Raw genomic sequence first — 24,975 nt, 5'->3', positions numbered from 1 at the left:
GCCACTGGCTTCAGTTTGGTGTAACAGGCAGCTCCTGTTTTTGTTATCCAGGAGTAAATCAAATTTTAGGGTGGACAAAGTCAAGTAAAAGTTTTGTTAACACCCATAACTTGCAAGTTTGTGGGTGACTGCCACAATTTGCAGGTGTTGCTATTCTGTAATTTATAAAATTCTCTCCTGTAAACAGATTTGTTTGCCCCTTAAAATCTCGCCATGTTGGCAAAATGTTCTATTTGAAGACATCAATTATGAGTGCAAACTCACATTTTGTTAATCACGAAAGTGGATGTGCATTGGTAATGAAAGATTTTGTGCACTTGAGAGTAAAAACCTAAGAAAATGAAGGCCAGTGTACTCCTTATTGAGGAATGCTATCTAAAGTGCTGCGCAAGGAATTATTTAACGATTATAAAATTCAAATTGGCCTCATTTAAATGACCTCAGAAGACTGAGCAGCCGATCCCTCCCTTCAAGATGCAAAACCTGTGAGGTGCAGACCCCTGACTGCCAACCAGACACACCACACCTGGGACAGACAGAAGGGTTACACGCAGTAGATCCCCTGCAGCAGAATGTCCCACCTTTCTGAATCTGAAACTGCAGATTTTTTTTTTAACTCTTTTTTTATTGGTACGTATACAGTGAGTTGTGTATACAAGGAGCAATTGTTTTATAGCATCATTCATTTTGATTATACATTTACTAAGTTCTGCTATACAATGTTATTACTTACAGCAATCTTGAATAATAACGACCATTTTACTCCACAGTGACTTCCTTATAAACCTCTGTATGTCTGCCAGGCCCCCCATATTTTTTCCCATTTTTTAGGGCACCCTCTACTCTTGTATGTTGTGCGTTCTGCTTGCTAGCACCAGTCTAAATCATTTTCCCATTCTTCTACTGTCGAAATGGCAGCCACACCCCCCCCCCTTTCATTTCAACGTTCCGTTTTGCAACTACTGCTGCTAGTGGCAGCCACCGTCTTACATGTCTATGCCAGTCTTTCTCTCCTGTGGTCAGCAACAGGAACCATTTGGGCGCACCGGTCTTCAAAGCCTATCATTGCAGCCCTAACTGTTGTAATGTGATCTATGTGATCAAGTGTCATTCAACCTGTTAACCATTGGCTCTGGGTGAGCATTATTTCAAATATTGCTTATATATAAATATCTCACTCTCTCTCTCTCTCTCTCTCTCTCTCTCTCTCTCTCTCTCTCTCTCTCTCTCTCTTATATATATATATATATATATATATATATATATATATATATCTATACTACTATTATAAAGAGAGAACTTGCACCTTTTGGCCAGGTAAACTCGGGAACCACAGCGCCAATCTACACACACGATACATCTATGAAAATGTCAGGGTGTGTAGATGGACATAGGCTATATAAATAAAAAAAAAAGTAAATTAAAAAAATTAAGTTTGTAAACAAAGTAGTCCCTTGAAAGTAGCGCCGGCCGGGACCTAGCGCTGGCCGCGATGCGACGTGCGTGATGACCGCGACGCGACGTGCGTGATGACGACGAAGGAGGAGCGGCGGTGCAGTGACGAGCGGCTGTGCAGTGAGGAGCGGCGGCACAGGTACGGAAAGGGAAAGTTCAGTGCGAGACTGTGTGATGCAGGGGGAGGCAAGAGGGAGGCAGCAGTAAAGGAAAATGTCGGAGCGCGAGTGAGTCGGGGCGGGAGGGGGGCGCAAGTGAATCCGGGAGGGGGCGGGAGTGAGTCGGGGCGGGAGGGGGTCGGGACGGGAGCGGTTGTACTGCCCCCAGCCCCTTTCTGCCCCAGGCAACGCTGGGGCGGGCTGCTAGTATATATATATCTATATATATGCAATTCTCATGAAAATTATGCAAAATAATTTTCACCAATGATCTATGTAAAACTAGGCACGAGGGCATACCTTGTGCACAAACATTATGTGACATACCGTCACAATACTCGTTTGAGCAGAAAAATGCATGGTTGTGTGGTACACCTCAGTTTTACAATACCCGAACATATTTTCTTTTCAAACTCATGTTAGGCAAACATTGCATAAAAAAGCATGACCGAAACAAACCAACAATTATGCGAAGTACATGCAGGGCCGGACTGGCCATAGCGGGCACCAGGCGTTTCCCCGGTAGGCCGCTAGGGTGGGGGCCGGTTTTGGGCCCCTGGGGGGCCGTTTTTGTTACCGGGGGTCGGCAATATCAGCCCCCGGTAACAAAATCGGCCGTAAGCGGCCCTCGCAAACTGCTCAGCTGCCCTCCCACTCAGGGTGGGGGTGGAGTGCAGCTGAGCAGTTTGCCAGGGCCGATTTTTGATCCCAGTCCGGCCCTGAGTACATGAAATCCAACAATAGGAAAGTCTGAAAGATTTCGCTTGCATAGAAAAAGAAATCCATGTAGACCCTCCTTGAGCCCTGTGCATTAAAAAATATACAATTTCATAGCTCTTGTGTAGAGCCCAGCCTCCACTGTTTAAACAGCTTTGGATGGAAATCAGCTGGCAACACTCACAGACAACACCTGACACGCAGTAAAAGACAAAAACCACTAGGGGGCAGCACCATGGATGGGATGAATGGGTCATAATCATGTCGGTTCTCTAAGTGAAGAGCAGGTCTTCCAGTCTAACCCTCTTAATGCTGCCTGATTGGCAGAACTCATATCCTTTGCCTGTCACTGGCAGTCGAAAGCGACACCCATGTTAAAACAGTGTCAGTGTCTGAAGGGATGCCTATTATTTTAGTTGCATCGAATAGCAAGCATGAGTTACTGGAATTTAGAAAATGCCAGACCAATACCAGTACTACTCTTAGTCAAAACCCATGAGGATTCTTGCCTGGTTGAAGCTCAGGTTACCACCAGTTAGTGAAAGACAGTATTCTGTTTATAGAAGATGGTGAGGTACAGATATCACTGTGAAATCAGATCTCAGACGTTTGACCCTAGTCACCCTGTTAAGAGCCACTTGATAACAAGGCAAGAACATCTGCTGCACCCCCTGCCTGCACGTCACAAGCTGTGCTTCATTTAGAATGTTTAAGGTATGAGCTAGATGTGATTTTTTGTGTGCAGTTTTTAGCGCAAACCTGACCTGAAGGTATTGGAGCACTTTACATGAGCACCAGTTATATTACACAAGGACACTTTAATTTTTGGTAGGCATGAGGAGATTAAGTGATTTGCAAAGAATCACAGGATGTTGAGCCGACACAGAGACTTGAACCTGGTTTCCCAGCTCCAAAGTCGGCAGCTCTGGCTGTTACGCCGCATCCTCTCCTAAGTACAGAATCAGAACAAACGCACCAATTCCAAAAGAAATGTGAGGCTTACAGCAAGTAGATGATGCATTGGTAGGTCTTTGGAGCGATAGCAGCCCTAGCGACTGATCAGTCATTGCAGAGCAATGATGCAAACGTTGCTGTTGCTAAGGGGTGGTTCGACTTTTGCACCGCGGTAAGTATCACTTAAATTCTTGAGCAGATTGGAAAATAATGATGGAACCTACAAGCTACGTTTGGCATAGACCTCACCCACTACACCCTGGGAAATAAGACTTCATAGTGATCTAAAGCCAGAGATTGTAGGGCTGTATGTTCGAAGCATTTTACCGTGCCATTTGCGACCAGTAAAATTCATTTTGCCTTTGACAGAAGGCAAAATGCGACTCTGCAACTTGTTACTAATCACATTTTGCTTTTGTGATTCAGTATTAGTAAGGAAAGTGTTTAGGGCATCCCTTCCTAATACCGAATAGCACTAGTATGTATGAATGTTTTGTAACTCAGAATGCGGTCACAAAACATTCGCAGGTATCACCAACTTCAAGTTGGTGGTAACCTATTGGCAAACTGGAAGGGGTTCCCAACTGAATGTGGGCACCCCCAGTGGTCCCAGGGACCATTGCCTACTCTTAAAAAATGAAAAGATAGCTTTTCCTTTTTACTTTTGAAATACATCCCGTTTTGGTTTAAGGGAAATGGGCTGCATTACAACAACAAAAAATTGCTTTATTTAAAAAGCAATCACAGACATGGAGGCCTGCTGACCCCAGCCGGCCACCATCCCTGTGATTGTAGCCATTCACAATGGGTGGTAAATTGCGACCTGTCTCATGAATATTGACGAGGCAGGTCCATTTGTGACCCACTGCGAATAGCTAACAGTGTAAAAAACTCTGTTATACGTCGCAGTTTGTGATTTCCTAATAGCAAATCACTAAAATTCACTATTAGGAAATTGCAAAAACGCAATTTCTTATATATCTGCCCGTATAGTTCATTATCCAAGATACAACAAGGGGAAGTAAACGTATTAAAGAGAATACATTGTTCTACGTTCTGTAATGTTACCAGGTTTTTGTAAAGTGTGCATCCACCGAAAGGTCTCCTGGTGCTGGAGCTGCAGAAGCAAAGCTCCAATTATACGTTCTGACAGCTTAATCTAAAGCCAACCTGAAAAGCCAGGTCTTCAGGAGTTTCCTAAATATGAGATAAAAGGAGGCAAAACCAATGTCAGGTGGAAGGGTGTTCCAGATACGGGGGCAAGTGTAGAAAAGGTGGAAGCGCCCAGTGTCTTTTTATTAAATATATATCATAAATCATAAATAAACACTGATTGATGAGGATAGTCCAGTTGCAATGGCCATTTGTAAGGAAATTCAAGGAAAAAACGACTTTATAAACTAAAGAATGTATTGCCTCAGCACAGGGTTAGTTTGCCTGTTACGTTTATGTTTTCTGGCTCTAATCTATAACAGAGTTTTTGGAGCCATATGTATTTTTTTTATCTTGCAGCTGTCAGTTTCTGCTTTTCTTTCATTCTGTTACTCAGACTCAAAGTCTGAGGGTGAAAAATAGCTCCCTAATCCCCGAATATGAATCCTGGGGCCTCATTTATGAGGCTATGCGTCACTTTTACGCCGCTGAAGCGTCACTTTTTGTGACGCACCAGTGGCGTAAAAAATGCGCCTTGTTGCGGCCATATTTACAAAGTGACGCATCTAGGTAGATGCGTCACTTTGTAAACCCCTGCGCCACATTATACCTGCGCTAGGTATAATGTATGCAAGGGGGGCGTTTTGACGCAAAAAAGAGTCATAGAATTGACGCAGTGAAATCTATAAGAATTCACTGCGCCATTTTTTGTCTGCTAATGCGTCAAAATCTTACGCCTGCCTCAAGACTGACACAGGCACTAACAACATGGGACTTGCCTATGTGAAAGTACACATTGCTGGAGTTGCGTCACTTTTGTTACACACTCCAGCAATGCGTCACTTTTGCGCCTACAGATACACTGACGTATCTGTAACTCCTTGCGACATGATGCGTCATACTGTAAATATGATGCATCGTTAGTGTCGCAGGGAGAGCGCAGTGAAAAGTGACGCATCGCTGTTTTCACTCAGTGATGCGTCACTTTTCATAAATGAGGCCCCTGGAGCAAATCACCAGCACAAATGAAGCACTGGCTCTATATATGTGTTTGAAACTTTGATTCGTCTTCTGATCTGCACCCTGGGGCGGACTCCACAATCCAAGGTAGGATTGTGGGAACTGTGGCCTCGGGTCTGTAGTGAGTACTTGGGGTTTTGCCCGTGGCCAGTGTCACTTCACCCTGTTAAAACACACCACAGCTCTCTGTTCTGGGAAGGTCTTCATTATATTTTTGATTGACAGTGCAAGGTAAGAAAGCAGCGCATGTTATGAAGTCTGGCTGCCAGTGGCGTAGCTAGGGGCGTGGCTACCACCATTCCACTGCTACAGAGAACAAGTCACCCGTCGGCCGCAAAACCCTCCTCCCCCTGGAACAAGTCATTTGTCAGCCTCCATTTACCATCCAACCTCACCCGCCTGCTCGTACCTGCACCGGGTGGTAAGCTCAGGGTCCGCCCCGGGTGGCAGTTGGTCTAGCTATGCCACTGCTGACTTTTGTTTTTTTTTGTACTTGTATAGCGCACAGCTACCCGCAGTGGGTATCCCGGCTCTTGTACGAATACCACAAGGGAACCCTTCCTGGCTTTCCCTGTGAAGTGTCCACTCCTGGGCACCCCCATGGTGCAGACCAGGCATCCCTCGCGTTGTGGGGGCCGTTGTGGAGACTAAGCAAGCTATTGCCTAGAGTTGCAGCGTGGGACCCATGATCAGAATAGGCACTGAGGCGAGAATATCCGGTCAGGGGAATTAATGAGCCCGAGAACCACCAGGGCAGGAATCGAACCCTGGTCCCTCGCCAGAGCTCTGCATCGAGGTCTGCCTGCTCTAACCATGGAGCCACACTTCTCCACTTCAATGCAATAATCATACATGCAACATGGTTTTCCACATACGAAGTTCCTGGGCCACAGAAGGGGCTAGAAAGCCCACGACTAACTCGTCTCTCAAACATAAACTGGGATCTATCTGTTCTGTACAAACTATGGTAGGCATTAAAAGTGCAACTTGCGAAAGTCTTTTAAATTACATTTTAGGACTGAAACAGGCGATACATCTCTTAAAACCCCTGTTGCGTTTATCAATAGGGAATGATTGTGGTTCAGATTGCTCCAGTGTGATTCAAACTGATGGGTTTGCTATCATCATGCGTGGCCTCCTGCCATTGGCTGAGGTCTCTTCAGATGCCTTAATGTATAGGTAACAAGAGTTATGGAAACAACAGGGCAGTCGCAGATGAGCAGCAACGTTATTGTTGCACGCGCATTTTCGAAGATCATTGGAAAAATAGTTTCCACGTGCCAGATGGAAAGATAAATATAGCAGGATGTTTGAATATTAATAAAATGTGTCCATTTGGGGAGGACATGTGAAAGTGTATAGGGATGGGGAGGGAGAGAACCCATCTTCTTCTGCTCCAAAAGCTGTCTAGTGATTGTCCCTTCACAACCCATTACATTTAGACTTGAACTCCTAACCCTTACAGCTCTGAACCCTGACCATAAACCCGGCCTCCCCTCGCCCCATACATTTATCACCTCATAAATACTGGCTGGAGCTCGTGCAACACCCACATTTAGGAGTGGGGAGTGAGGCGTGATGGGTAACGCCCACATTATTGTCCTGGGATTAACTACCTTTGCATTGGAAAGGAAAATCAATCTAATTTCTTAGGTGAAAATCGAACAAACTGTGCTCCTATAAACACCGTCTGAAACTAGAGGAAGTGTTCCAGTGATGCACAACAAATCAAATGCTAACCAGTGATTGGCCAACCAAAGGCTTGTTTTGGCAAGTCACATGGCTCAGTGACTGCACTGTCGACTTTGAAACCATGAGACATGAGTTATAATCCACACTCCTCATTTGGCCGTATTGTGTTTCCCTGGGAATATCAATTCATCTCCTTGATCGTGGGTTCCCTCAGCTTCCAAGCAACGAACTACTAAAAATAGGTCGATTGCATGAACCAAAGGGTATCTGAAAACATAAACATTTAAATTAAAGTTAACTATATCCGAGAATCCCAGCTGCCTGTTAAAAAAATATTTAAGCATAGATATAGGATTACTTAAAAGGTATTTTGAGTAAGAGCACATTTTTTAAGTATGATACAAGTTGAACATGTTTTCGCCACAGCAAGTTGCTGACTTAATGCTTTCATACTGTCATTGAATTGTTACTCTTTACAACTTATTAATGATAAATATATATTTTTAACCTTGCGCAAACTTCCAGGTGCACGGCAGTATGAAACACAATGTTGCCTCTATGTAGAATCTCAAAGCTATGGTGGACCGGAGAATTTACAGAATTGTTATGGTCACTGAAAAAACATATTGTGACCATTTTTATGGAAGTGAGTGCCCAGTTCACTCAGGGCAAAATGTAAATACACCACACTAGGCTTATGATGTAGATATCTTCTTGTGGTTGTGAGCGCGGGCTGCTTGCTCCGAAATGGTAGGATGTTATTTTTTTTATCATTGACTCTTTCACTGAATCTTTCCTTTCAGTAGCATCTGTGATCTTGTTCAGGCCAATAGCTTATGAACTCATCAACAGGCTTACAGGCGGGGACGAACAGTCTCAACTTTTGCAATGAGGGCCACTTGTCACCCAAAAAAAGAAACAGCTCTTCTTCTGCCCCATTACCAACTTGTCCGTCTGGATGAAAGGATCCGACCGCGACATAGACAACGCCCCATGAGTTATGGGGAAGGCAAAGGTAAAAAGTTCACTCCCATTGCTACGGGTCCTTTCACAAGGTCAGGCCATGGTCAGGCTTCTCCGAAGAGACAATGCTCTTCCTCACTGCAAGGTTTAAACCCAAATGTGTGCAAACCAGAGTGCGCTCTATGAAGAAATGACAGGGAGCCATCAAGCCAACTTTACATGCTCAACAAAACTACCGTTCTACAGGGGCGGAGCTTGGTCAGTAAGATTAGAGGGGGAGCTTCAGGTTTTCCAACAACTATGCAGGCAGATCATTTTAAAGTATAATAAAAACCAACATTAAAACAAGCAACATGTTCTAAGACCTTGAAAAGGGAAAGAGAAATAGGGAGAGAGAGAATGTAAAAATCCCTGGTAAAATCCAACAGACTCCTCACCATACCCGAATGAAAAGATCTGTACCCAAAAAGGTATGCCCTTGCCCTTCAACTCTATTGGGCAGAATCCTCCCTTTTTTTTTAACCCTTTGTGCACCTGAATGAAACAAAGCATATAAAGGAGGGCCGTATACCACCATGTTTGGTGCTATAATGTGCTATGAAGTAATTATAAACTAGTTAGTAAATGAGATAGAAGAGTGTTAAAAACAGACATCATATACTTTTATTTTAAAAAAGAGCTGAATACGTCACTCAGCAGCTTCTAGATGATTAAAATCCAGGTAGTAAAAGGTGCTGTTCAAGCAGAAGGCCATTAGCCACTGTGATAAGTGTATGCTAAATCAATTCAGCAGGAGTACCTTGCCTCCTATTTGTGACTGCTGTAAAGAAATGAAATGTGACTTTATTTGCTTGATCTTAATCAATTTAATGCAGGAACGAGTTATTTTTTTATGGTGGCGAGCCTTGCAGCATGTTTGATTGGCTAATGAAAAATAATTACAGGCTGAGGCGCAAGCATTAGCTGAAGATGCAGCCGCATTTAAAAACATGCGCCAGCTTCTTGGAAGCGGTTCTGCAGTGAATGAGGTCACAATACATCTAAAAAACCAAGCAGACAGCAACAAACTTAGCAAAATCCAAGAATGCCTACTGTTGGCGATTGTTAGTGATGCTCGGCTGGGTAAAGAGAACTGCTTTTTTTGTCTACTCTGCAGCCCTGCCACGTTTCTCAGGTCCATTCCTCATGTGTTGTGCCAGTCTTGTTTTTACTGAAATTCTGGGAATTGTTGTCATGTTTGTTCCACTATAAAGCAAGACCACCAGTTCTAGGATTTAAAGAAAAAAACCTGGACTGGAGTAGCCAATCATGCACGGACCAGGGAAACTTGGCAGCTATAACATTGGATGGCGCATATAAATGCTGACCTGAGCCTTAGTGTCAAGAGACCAGTTTGTCCAGGGGCATTTTGGGGTAACTTCTGTTGTTGGGACCAGTTGCTTTAACTGTTACTATTCTGTTGGTCATGCCATGTGGTAGTAGATGGGATATACAGGTGTTACATGATTCACTTTTTTTCCTTCCACCAACTTTTCACTTGGTTTTGCACTTTGAATTCACAAGTCAGCACACTCTGTGATTTTGTAATGTCTCAAACCTCAAATTTCATCTCAAACCAAAAGTCACAGCAATTCAAAGTACCTACTAAACAATAGATTCTCCGAGACAAAAGATACATTAGAATTTGTGATCGGTTTATAGTCTTTTAATATAATTTGAAATTGACTAATCCTTGCATTTTAGAGCATACTATAACATTTTGCAGAAACTCAGACCTAAAATATGTCAGATTTCAGGCTAATATTGTAAAGTAAGTATACACTGATACCCCTTTAGAACACCTAATACTAGCGAGGCAACTGCTCTTAATCTTTTCCTATTTTGATATCTAATTGCACTTCCATTGTGAGATTTAAAGACTTGCCAAGATTCACACAATTTGTACAAATGGAAAATCAGGATCCGAATATAAATGTATGCGTTCATGTCATTAAGAAAGGAGGCTTATTTTCTCGGCCATAATGTTTGATGAGGACATAAAAGCTTCCTCTGAGATAAAGTTGTTACCTCTGAAATTAACCCATATACCTCCTCACTGCAGCCCCTTCTGCAAGCACATGGTCGAGCAGAAATGGTTTACCTTGGAGTTCAAGGGTCATATTAATCCGAAACGATTTGCTGCTGTGCAAGATGTCTCGAACTGATGAGAATTTTTTTTTACGCTTACCACTATATCAATCTGATTCCAGTCACAAATAATTAGCATGCCATTTACTCAAAACAATTAGCATGTGGTATATTTAAAATAATTAGAATGGCGTTTATTTAATATAATTAGCATGCGGTTTATTCAATATAATTAGCATACAGCTTAATCAGACCAATTAGCACTCACGCGTCTGCAGATTCGCAGCTGCATGCAAAGTTGCAGATAGAAGGGATGGGTGTGCAAATCAAATCTGATCTGTGCCCGATTTCCGCTGCCCCCTACAAACTCCTAGGGGACGTGGGGAGAATAGAGGTTGGGGCGTAGGAGAAGAGATGCTTCAACTACCAGCACCGGTTAGCTGTGGTCTACCGCCATGTGAAATGCAGGCCATAGAGTCTGTTGGTATTTGGAACAGTGGCTTTCTGTTATCTCAGAGATATCTTTATATTTAATCCACTGTGCTATCTTATGAGCTGGGCTGCTGTGATCAAAAGAGGGGACAGGCATGTTGGAGTGATTCTATGCAGCAGCCCCGGCCCGTGGAGGGAGTTTCGGTGAGGTGGAGAGGCGGGGCGGGGGAGGGGCAGGGTGGGGTGTGCTAAAAACTGGAGTATGGATAATTGAAGGTAAGTATACAATTTAATTAATAAAACGAATTTCGTACCGCGCCCTGCATCGCATTTCCATACCGGACAGTACCGGCCCATTTAAAGCACTGATTTTATGGCAGACTGACTGCAGTGGTGTAACTAAACTTGAGGGCCCCCCAGCAAAGTACACGGAAGCCCCCCTCTGAAATAGTCAGGAGCTCTCAGGCCAGGGGCCCGCCTCCCGTGCATTCTGCCCGAAGGGGCCCCCTGGAACTCAAGCCCCTCCTCCCTGCACCGCGGAACTGCGGGGGCTAATGTTATGCCACTGACTGACTGCATGATGCACAGTGACTGCACACCTTTAGAAGAGGTGCCAGAGCTCACACCATGCACAGAGGACGCAAGGCAGAAAAGGTGGTTCAGAGTTTATTATAAAGTGAAACTAAAAATTATGCTTATGAATATAAACTACATTCTACTTTCAAAAAGAGATTTATCCAGCCATCCATAAAAATACTTCACGTTACACACTATCACGTGTTGTATGCTTAATTATGGTAATTCTTCTCAATCAGTAGTACAGATGCATATGATTGACTGTGTGCATAACTGGCTTGACTGAACACACAGGAGTCTTTTAGAGTTTTGTGGAGTAGGTGCACTGCCATAAATTAGCCAATCCTCCTTCTCGGCAAACCCATCGATCCCCTGCACTATTTACTAGGTTTCAGTCAGAGGAGCCTCAGCTTGTTGTGCCCATCAAACTCTTTGGTCTGGCGACCTATCACTGAGCCGGTAGCAGTGGCGTAATGAAACTTGAGGAGGCCCTACTGCAAGTCCTTTCTTGGTCCAGTAGTTGTAAAGCGCAAACAATTACCCGACGGTGTTAAGGTGCTGGGGGCCCTCGGGACGATTAAGCGAGCTATTGCCCAGAGTCACATGGTGCTGATCTACTGCCGGCCCCGGGGATCGAACCGTGAGACCCCGGGTTCCAGAGTTAGTCACCCTGGCCGCTGCTCCACACCTCTTCCACTAGTTACAGGGAGTGTATCCAAGACCGCTGCCCAGAGGGGGCCTCCCTGGAGTTCACCCCCCACACTGCGAGGGCTATTGTTATGCCACTGGCCAGTAGGTCATTGTGGTGGTTGCCCCACCTATCACTAGATTACTCTGCCTGGGACCTGTCAAGCAAGACATGCTAAGCATGGTGGTGGCATGCAGCGACATCGCTCAAAGACCGCCAGGCACAGGAGGACAACTCTCTGTGAATCAGGGCTTTTGAATTATTCTGTTTCAATAACTGCTCTGGGAGTTAGTTTATTCTTGAAAAATAAAAAAAGTTTGCATCAAACAGGGCTCTGAAGATTTTAGAGATGCCCGTCGGGTAGGTGGAGATGTCCTACTCAGATAGCCCTCCACCAGGGGAGCGGAGGCCATGGCCTCTCCTGTCCAGAGCCTGTATTTTATGTGGGGTGGATTGTCACTGTTTGAGCCACGATGCTCCTTTCATAGAGTGCACCAGGTGCAAAAATGGTCAGTGCACCCTGTTACAGTTGACATGCTGCCCTCAGGGCACCCAGAAGCTCGCTCATGTTTCGGGGTAGCACGTTAGTGAAAGATTGAGCGGGTCTTTGAAGTAGTCTTTCGTAGTGAAGGAAGTACCCAAGCTGCATTTCAGAGATCCTTCTGCAGGCAGTGGAACAGTGAGTGTTGGAACCTGCCTGCAGGGGGATTTGTCTGGGTGTCCATGGAACCCCTTAGCTCCTATTTCAGAGGGTGCACTAGGGGCAGGGCACTTACTGTGAGCTACCTCTTTGTGGCAGAAAGTCAGTGCTCATCTTGATGTCCTCTTTTCCTCTGTCCCCAAGTCCTTAAGTTGGCATGGGTGCAAAGGACAAATGTTTCCCTCATTTGCATGGCCCCATATGCAAATGAGTTAAAGCTCCTTTAAGATAGCACTGGAATATATGTGCACCACTGCCATCTGTATTACAGATGGAGCAGCACTAGTGTCACGAGGGCACGGAATACAGGCTACGCATAGCCATTGTTCCAATAAGTACTGTATATATTCAGCCCCTGGTGGACAGGTGAACAGACAGGGCTCCTTCCACGTGCTAAATTGGGCCCTTAATGTTTTGGCAATAGCATTGGGTCTAATTGTTTTGTCCAGGTTTCAATATCGATTCTGAACATCCCTCCTATAAATATCCATTTGATGCGCCCTAAATCAAACACGGTGTGAGTCACTCCAAGTTGCTTGAATTGAATAGAATATAGCCCCCATCAAATCACAATTGCTGGAGGTGGGCGAAATTCACCCCACAAATAACCAACAAATCAAATGAGTTCAATGTATTTACAACTAATAGTATTTGAGCACATTATACACAAAAAGCGGTGAAATTTAAATAAGAAGTTGCTTAAACATTAAAAATCAAAAACTGCAAGTTCAAGAGAATATTAAGAGGCTAAGGGAACAAGATTCGGAAGTGTGAGCCAAGCAAACGCATTAAGAGGGATGCTGTTGTCCCAACAATAGGGACACCAGACGTATTACTTAGGGTTTTGGTAATAAATGAATACATCTATGCACATCTTATGTCAAAAGCTATAAGGAATAGGTTCACAGGTTAATGTGTATTGGGCAGGGTGTCAGCCTTGTGCCCAAATAATTCTCAGTTACAGAACACAAACGATTCACCTTCAATGTCAGATGCGTGACACAAACATTTTTTCAGGTAAATGCACAATGTCAAAGTGCAGATGCAATGATCGGATCAGTGGTAGAAATAGGTTTGGTGTAACTGTGCTGAAGATAGCATCTTCAGTTCTGTGTCCTGAGTCATTGTAGTGCACTTACACACCATTTCAACTCTTAACTAATTTATATGCTGGTTACTGTGGGATTGTGATATTAAGTATGTGCATCTATCGTGTAGACGCGGACACCTGAAATATGCTTCTCGTTAGCTATGATGCTTGAAAAGTGACTACCAGTCTGAATACTCTATACACAGTTCCCCTGTACATCAGTGGCACAGTTCCTTGTACAGCAGTTATAGGGCGTAGGTAACGTTTAACACGTTAGTACTAGTATATTGGAATCTCCCTTGAGGACTGTGGGGTAGCACCGGGCCCAAATGGCTGGATTAGGCCTTTCCCTTCAATATTCCAATGTGTGTCTGTCTGGTTCACCCGTAAAACTTTGAACATTCTACTGTAGGTAGTGGGATGTTGCAAATCCATTATAGCCCTTCTTTCTAGGGCTACGCCAGTGGTTAAAGACCTTTTCTTCGTAACTGACCCTTAAATGTGGCTTAGAATAATAATTAGGGAGAGGGCATTTAACTAACAGTTGTCTGGTATAATGCCACATGAATTGCTTTGAAAATGCCTACTGTCCCTATACTTCTACAAGGACACATTGGCTCAAAATAAAATCTACCATCTAGCTCCATCGACCAGTTATGTAGAGTAACTTTTCTGCACTTTGTAGCGTCTCATACCAAAATACATTGAAACAATCAGATCTGTTCCTACCTTTCGTATGCAGCCTTCTTGCGACGTTACATCAGAGTCACCGTGTTCTTGCTGAAATAGACAAAGATATTTTTGTTTTTTAACTGTATAACACCCAAAAAATAAGTTTATTTTAAGGTATTCTTTTTCTGCCTGGTTGTTGCTCTATTAGAGTAGGAACAGATATGTTTATGGCCTTTAGCTATATTTTAATTAATGCAATTTCCTACTACCAGCCCTAACTTTAAATAGATTTCCATCTACCTGTCTAAAAAGTAATCTGAGATGTGAACACATTTAAAATGATCATTATTAATATAGTGTTTACTGACCTATCCGGTGTCAGTATAAGAATTTAAAATAGATGTGCGATTTTTTGAATTTTTACAGTTGCTTACTAGCAATAAAAGAAGCATGCAGAGAAGTTTATGGGAAGTGACCAGTGCTTCTAGGATGAACCTTAATTGGTTTACTCTCTTGATAAGAATCAATCAGACACATAGGGCCTGGTTCAGGAAGGGCCTATGCACTTGTGGCAGAAACCCTGCAGTTGTGGGGGAACCTCTTCATTCGGGGCAGAATCTCCACAATGAGAAGTTTCATTGCATTGACTGAACAGAATTACCTCAGTTTTGGAGTTCAGTTTCAGGCAATTCTGATCAATCTATTCCCCATGTCCCTTTGGCCGGTCGTCTGGTGATGGCCAGCCAGACATGCGAGCTTTAAACCTCTTAACATAGCTGTCTTGGACAGCCTGGTTAAGACCGAGCAAAGGCCTCTAATGCTGTTTGGAACGCTGAGAGAGCCAGCTCCATCCAATCCTCATGCTGCTGATGAGAGCTGCACCAAGATTGGTCAGAGGAGTTCTCTGGGGCCGTTGTTGGAGGAGTGAAGGACACCAGACAGGACAGCGGATTTGCCACAAGGTAGGTGAGTTTTCTTTTGTTTTTAATGTCTTAAATGTATTTATTGCATATTTAATGTGCACCAAATCGCCAACATGCATCACATTACCGTTTTAAAGTTATGATAATGTAATGCATGTTGGCAATGTTGTTCATTGGCAACCATCTCCCATTTGCCCGCCCCACGACTCCTTGTAGGTGGTAGCCACACTGAAATTCGCAACTTTATTATTTTTTTTGAAAACTGTGATTATAACTAATTTTATTATTGTATTGTATTATATTGTATTGTATTGTATTAATTGGACTTGTTGTGTTTCCTGATTTTATTTTCAAAATCATACAAAAATATTCTACCTCGTTCAACAATACGGGAGAATGAAACTGAGGGTTCTCTTTGCCCAAAAAAGCAATAAATTTACCTGAACACCTTCAACCATATCCTACACCTATCAGTAAAAAACTACATTCCACAGTGTTGCAAACACTGCAAAAATGATTAGCTCAATCAGATAAAGCAATCGAAAACCAGTGATTGACATTATTTGTCCTTCATTTGTTTCCTCCCTGCGATGATTAACTTCGTTTTACAATACAATACACACAATGTTTCTCTTTCGCAGAACTAAGGTCTTTCACTTCATTGGAATTAGGGTATCAAAAGCTTTTCAACCCACATAAGTATCGTACGTCATTGGTTCCAGGTGTGTTTACTTTGCCGAACTGGAGGTCATTTTGTTTCAAGGAACATATCTGTTTTATTCTCTGCATGGTGTAACCTCTTAGTCAGCCGCCAAGCCCCAGTTTGCACCTACTATCCCTACAAGGTCAAAGTTAGTTGCAAATCACATGACAGGTAAGACGGATGGTTCTCCTTCCACCTTTTGTAAATATTAATTTTGCAGTTCATTCAGATCTTCCTGTTCACATCATATTTGATGCATTAAAACCTCTCCCTTAAATCTCAGTATATTTTTTGTCTTGCGCATATCTTTTGGCTGTATTCCTGTTTGGTCTCTTGTTTTAAGTGCAAAAAATATTTCCAAACTTAATTACAATCAATTTTTACTGTGGTGCCCGGTAAAGTAAAAATCACTATTGTGTGCAATACTGTCTTGCATTGTATTATAGCATTTTTATGCAATTAATTTTCTGGATGAGGTCTTACATCACTTAAGAGAAGAATATGATAATTTTAATTTAAATACCTAACCTGCAACTCAATTTTTAGCTTCTTCTGAATATTTCATATCCAAGCCTGAAGATTATATAGATACTTAAATGTTCTCACAGTGAATACACACCCTTTACCTATTCTTATAGTATATGTTTCACATTTGTTTAGTCACTTCCCACTCCCACCACACTGGCTGTGGTGAAACATGAAAAAATACAAGTCATAATTGCTCTACAAAAATAATAGAGATCTTAGCCAGTATTACAGATGAGAAATAGCATTTATAGAAACATGTATCACTACAACCACTCAACAAATTTCCCATGACAATGTCTATCAAGATTGTGCCGACAAGCAACTAAGGATGTAGGCCATTTCCTTAGCAATTGTCTAATACGGAGGATGAAATATTGACAAAGATTTAGAATTTTTGAGAGGTAATTAATGCAATTTATAAACTTGGTTGTGCTGTGCCCAGCCTGCACATTACTAAAATCTAGATTTTGGAAGCACTTTCAAAAATGTTAGATCTAAATCTTTTTGCGGATTTTGTGGATATTCAATTTATTTGTTTTAACTTACATTTATCTTTTATTTAAGGTGTGCAGCATTTTATATGCAGTTGCTTGAAGGTATAAGAACAACAAAATAGTTGAAGAATATTATTTTTTTTTTCAGCCACACCTTTGACCCCCGCCCACACGCTTACTGACCCCGTCCCCATTGCACTCAAGATAACATGTTCCCATTAAATACACTTCGACCGATGGTTCATATTGCTGAGACTGAGTGTCGAGAAGAACATCTTTGCCCTAGAAGTTTTAAATTCTTCTCAATGGGTATGGAAATGTGAAATGGGTCCCAGTAATCGATTAGTGAGATGTCGTTGATCTCTGCCATCGATATCCCTAACTCTCGTGAAGATTATAGTGTTCTCACAGTAGTATCATCAACAAGGAGGGCCATCATTGAAGGCTCATTTGTGATGCACCATTTCCAGGCAAAGATTAGTGCTAGCTCATTGCTAAGCCATCTGCTGGGTATCAGCAAGCTAGGGCAGTTACATAGATCCTACTGAATCTATAGGATTCAGACAGGCACATGCGCAGTACCATTCACCCGTGCAATTAAAGGGAAATCTTCTGAGCCGGAAAGCCTATCACTTCCTTTCAAAATGGCGGGCGCTGCCTACAAGAGAGGACGTGCTGCCGCTCCAGGTGAGCCGCCTGCTGCTATCATCTCTAATCCCGAAGCTCGTTTTGGTAAACAGAACCTCCTTTGGTGTGCCTGTCTGTTTGCTTCGTTGTGCAAAGCTGCACTCTTCACCTGAACCTTCTGACATTTGCCAAATAGAGCTGTGATTAATGATACGTTTTCCCTCACTATTCTTCTCTTACAAATACACGGCATTCACATGCTGCTGTCTCATGCAGGTGTTTCCTGCGATCAAGATCTTCAGATGCCTCCCCAGGTGGGGCTAGCCTCAGGGATGAACGTGGCATAAGTCACATACGCGCATACTAATATCAAGAAGAGACCATTGAATTCGATCTGTGCTTGCAAAATACCTTCACAGGTTTACAACACTGCATCATTGTCTTAAGTCATGGGTCTCCAAACCGGTCCTGGAGGGCCGGATCCATGCCAGATTTTTTGGACATCCCCATTGAGATACATGTAGTTATTTTAAAAATCTGGCATGGATCCGGCCCTCCAGGACCGGTTTGGAGACCCCCGTTATATATATATAGTGTTATATACCCTGGTGTAGCTCTCAAAGCACTTTAATGAGCACAATAAGTATAATCAAATTAAACTGGTGCTGCAGGTATCGACTTCAGAAGGATAAATCCCTAAGGGGATATTTCAAGAAGAACTCCTCCTTGCATCATACAAGTGAACTTTCCTTCAATATCTTATGTGTGGCCTAGTGACTAGAACTACCGACTTTGGAAGATAGGGCACCAGGTTTTAATTCTGGTCTCGACTCAGCATATCCTATGACAATGGGGAAATCACTAACGGACTTATTACTAGTTCAGCGGTCCAACGGCCGAAGTACCTTGTCCGTGACCGCTGCACTTGTGGCATTCCGACTGCCGTATTACAAGTTTCCTGAGGGGCCAGCGTTGTGTCTGCAGCAGTCTTGCGTCGGTGGTCAATGTATTTCCATATATATTAATGCCTATGTGAACCTTCCGACTGCAGATGTGTCGAATGCACACATATGCATAATATATGAGAAAACATACCATCTACCCATTGCCGGCGTACCACACAAATGTGGGCAATCCCAGTAATGGGTACATGGTAGCATAGCACTAACCTGTAATTTGCTGAAGACGGGGGTCGTATTAATCTGGGTGAAGATGCTCCTGTGTAGGGGGACCTTGAGAAAGGGATCCACATTGAAATCTGCTTGGAAGAATTGGAAAGGGGTAAGTATCTCCCCAAAAATCCTTCGTTTGTACTGACCTTTTGGCGGTAGTCTGACCCCCGCTGTTGCCTCGTCGGGAAGTCAACTCGTAATATAGAGGCATCGTTCCCCCTACTGCAATCCCGGTGGTCGGGGGTGTGCTGGCATTGCCAGAAGTCAGCCGCGGTCTTTGCACAGCCAATCTGCCCAACTCGTAATATGGCGGAGAGCTCACCGCCATTGGTCTGCCACTGCCGGGACGGTTGTCTATGGAGCACCAAACTCATAATAAGGCCCTTAACCTCCTTGTGCTTAAAAAGGGAAAAAATGTGTTGTGTAGTTAGTAAAGTCAGGTTCTGTTGGAAAGCTCTCTAATGGCCTTAGGCCAGGCTTTTGCTACAGAAAATGAATGTGTGTGCACAATTATCTATCTATCTATCTATCTATCTATCTATCTATCTATCTATCTATCTATCTATCTATCTATCTATCTATCTATCTATCTATCTATACACACAAACACACACACACACATTAGTTATAGTTACCTTAGGGCGCTATTTATAGTTCTTGAGATAACTATGACTGGTGAATTTCAGTGGTTTTGTTAATTTAAAATGGCATGTTTTAACTGACATTTTCACCAAACTATAACGTCCTTTTAACCTATGTTTTTTTCTGTAGAATATACTTACAATTACTAACTACATCTTAACCTTTGGTTTTATTCAGAAAATTTCTAATAAAACATAAAGTAATATTTCATTATCAAACATAAAGCCAACCCCCCGGCATGCCTGACCTTCAGCCGTGTGCCACGTGGGGTTGGCCACATGTATGGCATCTTTCCTTGTGCAGTGTAGGGTTGGCCACAAGGCCTGGTCTGCAGCCATGTCCTACTGCCATCTCCCTGCGGGCAGCCGCCACTGCAATTGGCCATTGGCCATTCACAGCGTGGGATTGGGTGCAAGGCTTGCCGTGCTGCCAGGCCCTGCCCCCAAACCCCTGCATGTGCCCAAACCCCTTTTTTTAAACTTTTTGTGGGTTCTGTGAATTGGTGGATCCTCTCCAACACCCTCCGCAACTCCCCTGAGTGTCCCTCCAGATCACTCCAGATCCGTGGATCCAGAGTGATGCCATGGGTCGTTGGGCTGGGTGTCGTAGTGAACCCTTGGATCCACGGAACGCCCCCAAAAAAGCACGTTTACACTTTTTTACCACAGGGTGGTTCCTCTGGGTCCCCCACAAGGCCCAAGGGAACCCCCACCTTGGCCCCTTAGGTTTTTTTTTGTTTAATTTTTTAGGACCACAGACTGAGCTCCAACTTCATTGAAACAGCTGGGGAATGTCTTGAGTTCCCATTGGTGGAGTTTCAATGGAATGGCTGGGTTCCCACATGAGCTCCCTATGAAGGAGCTTCACTGGAATAGCTGGGTTACTCCCAATGCTCTCATTGGATGAGTTTCATTATAAAGGCTTTTTACTGCCTGTCCTTCCTTTGAAAGAGCTTCTTGCAAAGGCTAAGACACTATTTGAGCTCCAATTGGAATAGGTTCTTTGGAACAGCCTGGGTACTAACTGAGCTCTCATTGAAGGAGATCCTTTCGAACAGCTTGGGTTCTGTTTGAGCTCCAATTGAAGGAGCTTCATTAGAACAGCTGGTTACTACCAGCGCTCCAGCTGAAGGCGCATCACTAGAACGACTGGGGTACTGTCTACACTCCCATCAAAAGAATTTCTTTCCTGCAGCTTGTAACTACCTGAGTTCCTTTTGAAGGAGCTTCACTGGAATTGTAGAGGTACTGCCTGCTCTCCCACTGAAGGAGTTTCATTGGAAAAAGTGGTTGCTAACTCTCTTTCAAGGAGTTTCTCCGGATCGGCTGTGCTACCATCAGATTTCCTACTGAAAATTGATTGGGACAGCTGGGGGCTACCTGAGTTCCCACTGAAGGTGCGGCACTGGAAAGGCTGGGACATCCCGAGCCGCCATTGAAAGAGCTTTCTTGGAATGTATGGAATTCTCCGTAAGCTTCCTTAGAAGGAGCTTTATTGGAATGACTCAAGAGCTATCTGACCTCCCACTGAAAGAGCGTCATCAGAATGGTGGTCCACGATCCACCTCTGAAGGACGTCCATTCAAACAGCTGGGGCTATTACTAGAGCTCCCACTGAAGGATGTGAATTGGAATGGCTGGTTTTTGCCTGAGCTCCCATTCAAAGTGCTAGTCTGCACTCCCAATGAAGGGGCTTCATTGACACAGCTGGGGCACTATCTGGTCTCCCATTAATGGAGCTTCATTGGAATGTCTAGAGTATTATTTGAGTTCCCACTGAAGGGCTCCCACTGAAGGAGCTTTATTGGAACAGCTGAGTTACCAACTGGGCTACCATTGAAGGAGCTTCATAGGATCAGCAAAGGTTCTACCAGAGCTCCCACTGAAGGAGTTTCATTTGCAAATCTGGATATTACCTGAGTTCCCAATGAAGGGGGTGAAAGGAAAGGCTCTAGAACGTCCTGAGCTCCCAATAAAGGAGCTTCATTGGCTCCTATATGGCTGGGGTACTAGCTGAGCACCCATTAAAGGAGCTTCATCATAACTGCTGAGACTTACCTGAGCTCCCCTTGAAGGAGCTTCAGTGGAACAGCTCGGGAACTATCTGACTTTCCAGTGAAAAAGCTTCTTCAAACAGCGGGGGTAATATATGAGTTCCAACTCAAGGAGCTTCATTGGAATGGCTGGGGTACTCATTGAGCTTCCATTAAAGCAGCTTCACTGGAACAACTAGGGATGAATGAATTTACAATTTATAGAGCGCCTGGTTACTCCGAAGGGAGTGCCCCCGCGCTAGGCATTGGCATCTAGTCAGGATCTACCTGAATTCCCACTGCAACCGCCAGGGCACTCCCTGAGCCCCCATTCAAGGAGCTTCAGTGAAAGCACTGGCAAACTATCTGAACAGTGGCAGCCATCTTTATTTATCAAAATTTACTATAACACTGCCGCGGTACAGACACCCGGAAGCATCTCGCCGACTGTATTTGTAAGAGCTCTGATACGCTGATGACTTGAGACTTTCTGCCAAGACAAACAGAGGAGGGCACTGATTAGAAAATGTCGCCATTCCTTCTGCCAAGCTCTGCGTGGCTGGTAACAGGGTTGTAATCTTGTGGTCTAGTGCATTCTTTAAGGGAGCCTTATCGGATTCTTAAAGTCCACCGCTAATGAGGCTGTGATTTGCACCTTCGACCATCATTTGTATTACCACCGTCTCGATCTGTTTCTTTGTGGTTTGCAAGGTTGCTAAAGGTAGGCCTACTCATTTCAATGTGGCTACTGTCCAGAACAGACTGGCCAAAGGGATATTTGAGGGAATTGTAGAGCCTCTAGAGTGCCTCTGTAGGCCAAAAGGCCAGGGGAACTGTTAATCACATTTTTGCAGCAGAACCAGGAACATTTTAAGGATTTAGAAGGTCCTGGGCCAATCTTATTTGGGGGCCCCTGTTCATGCCTGCTTTGAATTTATGATCCAATTTAAGTTTTTTCATGTCCTCTTTGGCCAGGTCACTGACATGGCACAGGCTCATTGGTCCAAGTTCTAAATGTATTTACATCTAATATTCAGGGATAGTGTTTTCCGTATTATAATTCAGCAGCAGCTCACTAACATTATTGTTAATAATCTTTGTGACTCCCTGCCATTGCTCATATGTGAGGTTCTGTTTTGCTCTAAAAGACACTATTTTTATGGCTGGCTGTGACATGGTGCTGAAAAACATTTCTCTGTAAAATGTGTGTAATAGACTCCAATACATCACCCACGTTAAAAATACATTAAAGGACAATGGTACTTAAAAAACAAGCTATCTCGGTAGTGCTGCGCACGTCCGTTGGCCGACGCGGCCCCGCCCACTCAATGGAACGCCCGGAGCGGAATTGCCGCCACGGTCAAGGCGTTAAGAATTATTCAAGGTCATCAGGGCAATGACTGAGATGGCTCTATGGGAGAGGGGGGGCTGAAAGGGGGGGCCCACTTTGCCCATGCCATAAAACACTGATACTCAAAGTACGGCCCGGGGGCCGCATGAGGCCCTCCTGACCTTCACATGCGGCCCAGGGCTGTACTTTGAGGCCCGGGGAAAATGTTTGTGAGTACCCATGCTTTACAATGTCTCTGAGCCGGACAGGCTTCCGTGCTAAGGCAGTCAGTCACATATCAATGAGAACCTGATACGAGATTGACTCTACCTGAACACCTCGTCGCGTGAAACCACAGTCGTGAGGGTAATTCACTACGTGTTCCTTCAAGCTAGAGTATCTCTGGCTTCTGCACATGACCCACACACCGTCCCCTTTCGCGCTTTCCACCTATTTGTCTTCCCGTACTTAGATGCCTTTTAATAACCTCCTGTTCTCACAGATTTTCATTAGACAATGGAAAGCTGTGTGGCTTTTTCCATGGCCTGCTGATAGCGCTGTACAGTTATAATTAAATATTTGTTTTTTATTAGGTATCTCCTGCACTATCTGATGTCCTGGGACTTTAAACGCTGCAACCCTTGATGCTCTCGCCTGTATCAGCGAATAATCAGTCTTCTTTTCACTGCGAGGCTGGGCTATGTGCTTACTTTGAAGCTGACTTATTTAACCCCTTGACGGCCAGGCTACGTGCTGCAAACATTTTTCTAAGGGAAGCACATTGAAATCTGAAGTCGAACCGGGCACAACCAAGGATTCGACTAAAACACATCTAAGCATGCCTTTGCTGCTGTTGTCGGAACTTTTGTGTTACATGGGCTTGCCCTTGGCTTAAATAAAAAATTGTATGCATTATGCGGTACCAAGCTGGGGTGGGTTGTTTAGGACATGGGTGTATGATTTTTTATGTTCTAAGGCTCCATGCAGGTGTGGGTGCGACCAAGGTTGCTTTCACAGGTCAGCTCTCTAGTGGCAAGAGAGATAAGACATTAGATCAGGTCACTGGAACAATGTGAGTGGGGAAGGTCAAATTATGTGGCAGTGTTGACTAAATTATGTGGCAGGAAAAGGGAAATTATGTGCAGAAATGCAACACATTTTGTGAAAGTATTACAACATCATTTTGTAATTTTTAAACATGTTAACACAGTCTGGGAAAAGGTTTCACCTCTTTAGTACCAGTATATCACCCAAAGACAGGAATATACTACTGAAAGGTGACCAGTGACATTTTACAGAGGGTATTCCACTATGCAGCAACACGCGTCACCACGTTTTTAGTCATTTTTGATCTGCTTGAGCTAGTAACAATTTTTTTTGTTAAAATCTGCAACTAATACAGCAGATGATGGATTATGTGGCAAAAATGGCACATTTTTAATTCAATGGAAAATGCAGCAACAGCAGAATTTCATAATTACAGTGATTCCGCATTAGATTAATTGGAAAAGCATTCTGCAATCTCTCTTGGTCAGTGGAGTCACTTTAGGACCTGTCTGCACTACAGGACTGAGGCTGAAGATCCCCTAGAATTTATAGCAGTATACTGATTTTGGAATGTACCATGTTTTCTTTGGGCGGGCATAAGGCAAATAAAGTTATTTGACCTAGCAATGTCTACCCCCTGGGATGGGGACTTAGCAGAACATTGGAGAACACAAGAAAACAAATTGAATAAATAAGAGAGGTACACCTTGATTATAACAACTTTGGCGTGTATGCAGTACCTTAGCTCCAAAGGAATGGTTTGAAGAATGCAACCTCTGTCGGTGAGTAAACAAAATGGTGTTCCCTGACTCCAAGTGTGTTTTGCCAGAAAAAACTTCAGAAAGGAAGCATGCACAATCTGATTATTTTTTTAATAGCCCATTGCACTAAAGCCCTGATTTTGAAAAGCCTCCTTTGTGGGAATAGCCTTTGAGGATACAGCTCTGAGGTCTCTTTCCTCACCGGCATGGCTTCCAAAAATCTTCTAATAGACCGGCTTTTTGCTGTTAAATAAACAAAGCCATTTCAAAAGGTAGCCAAACTTTTTGAGATGTGCCTTTATGTCCCCCAGTATGTCTGG

General features: G+C 43.6%; 1 protein-coding gene across 1 annotated transcript in view; it reads right to left on the bottom strand.

The window, feature by feature from the left end:
* The window catches only part of PRDM16 (PR/SET domain 16), a 1,072,267-nt gene that overhangs the window by 440,502 nt on the left and 606,790 nt on the right, over positions 1 to 24,975 (bottom strand). The window contains exon 3 of the mRNA XM_086921555.1: positions 14,454 to 14,504. Coding sequence (XP_086777681.1) covers positions 14,454 to 14,504 — 51 coding nt within the window. The remainder of the gene's footprint in view (positions 1 to 14,453; positions 14,505 to 24,975) is intronic.

The sequence above is a fragment of the Lissotriton vulgaris genome, chromosome 5, assembly GCF_964263255.1.
Source record: "Lissotriton vulgaris chromosome 5, aLisVul1.2, whole genome shotgun sequence".
Lineage (NCBI taxonomy): Eukaryota > Metazoa > Chordata > Amphibia > Caudata > Salamandridae > Lissotriton > Lissotriton vulgaris.
This window is presented reverse-complemented; position numbering and strand designations above follow the sequence as displayed.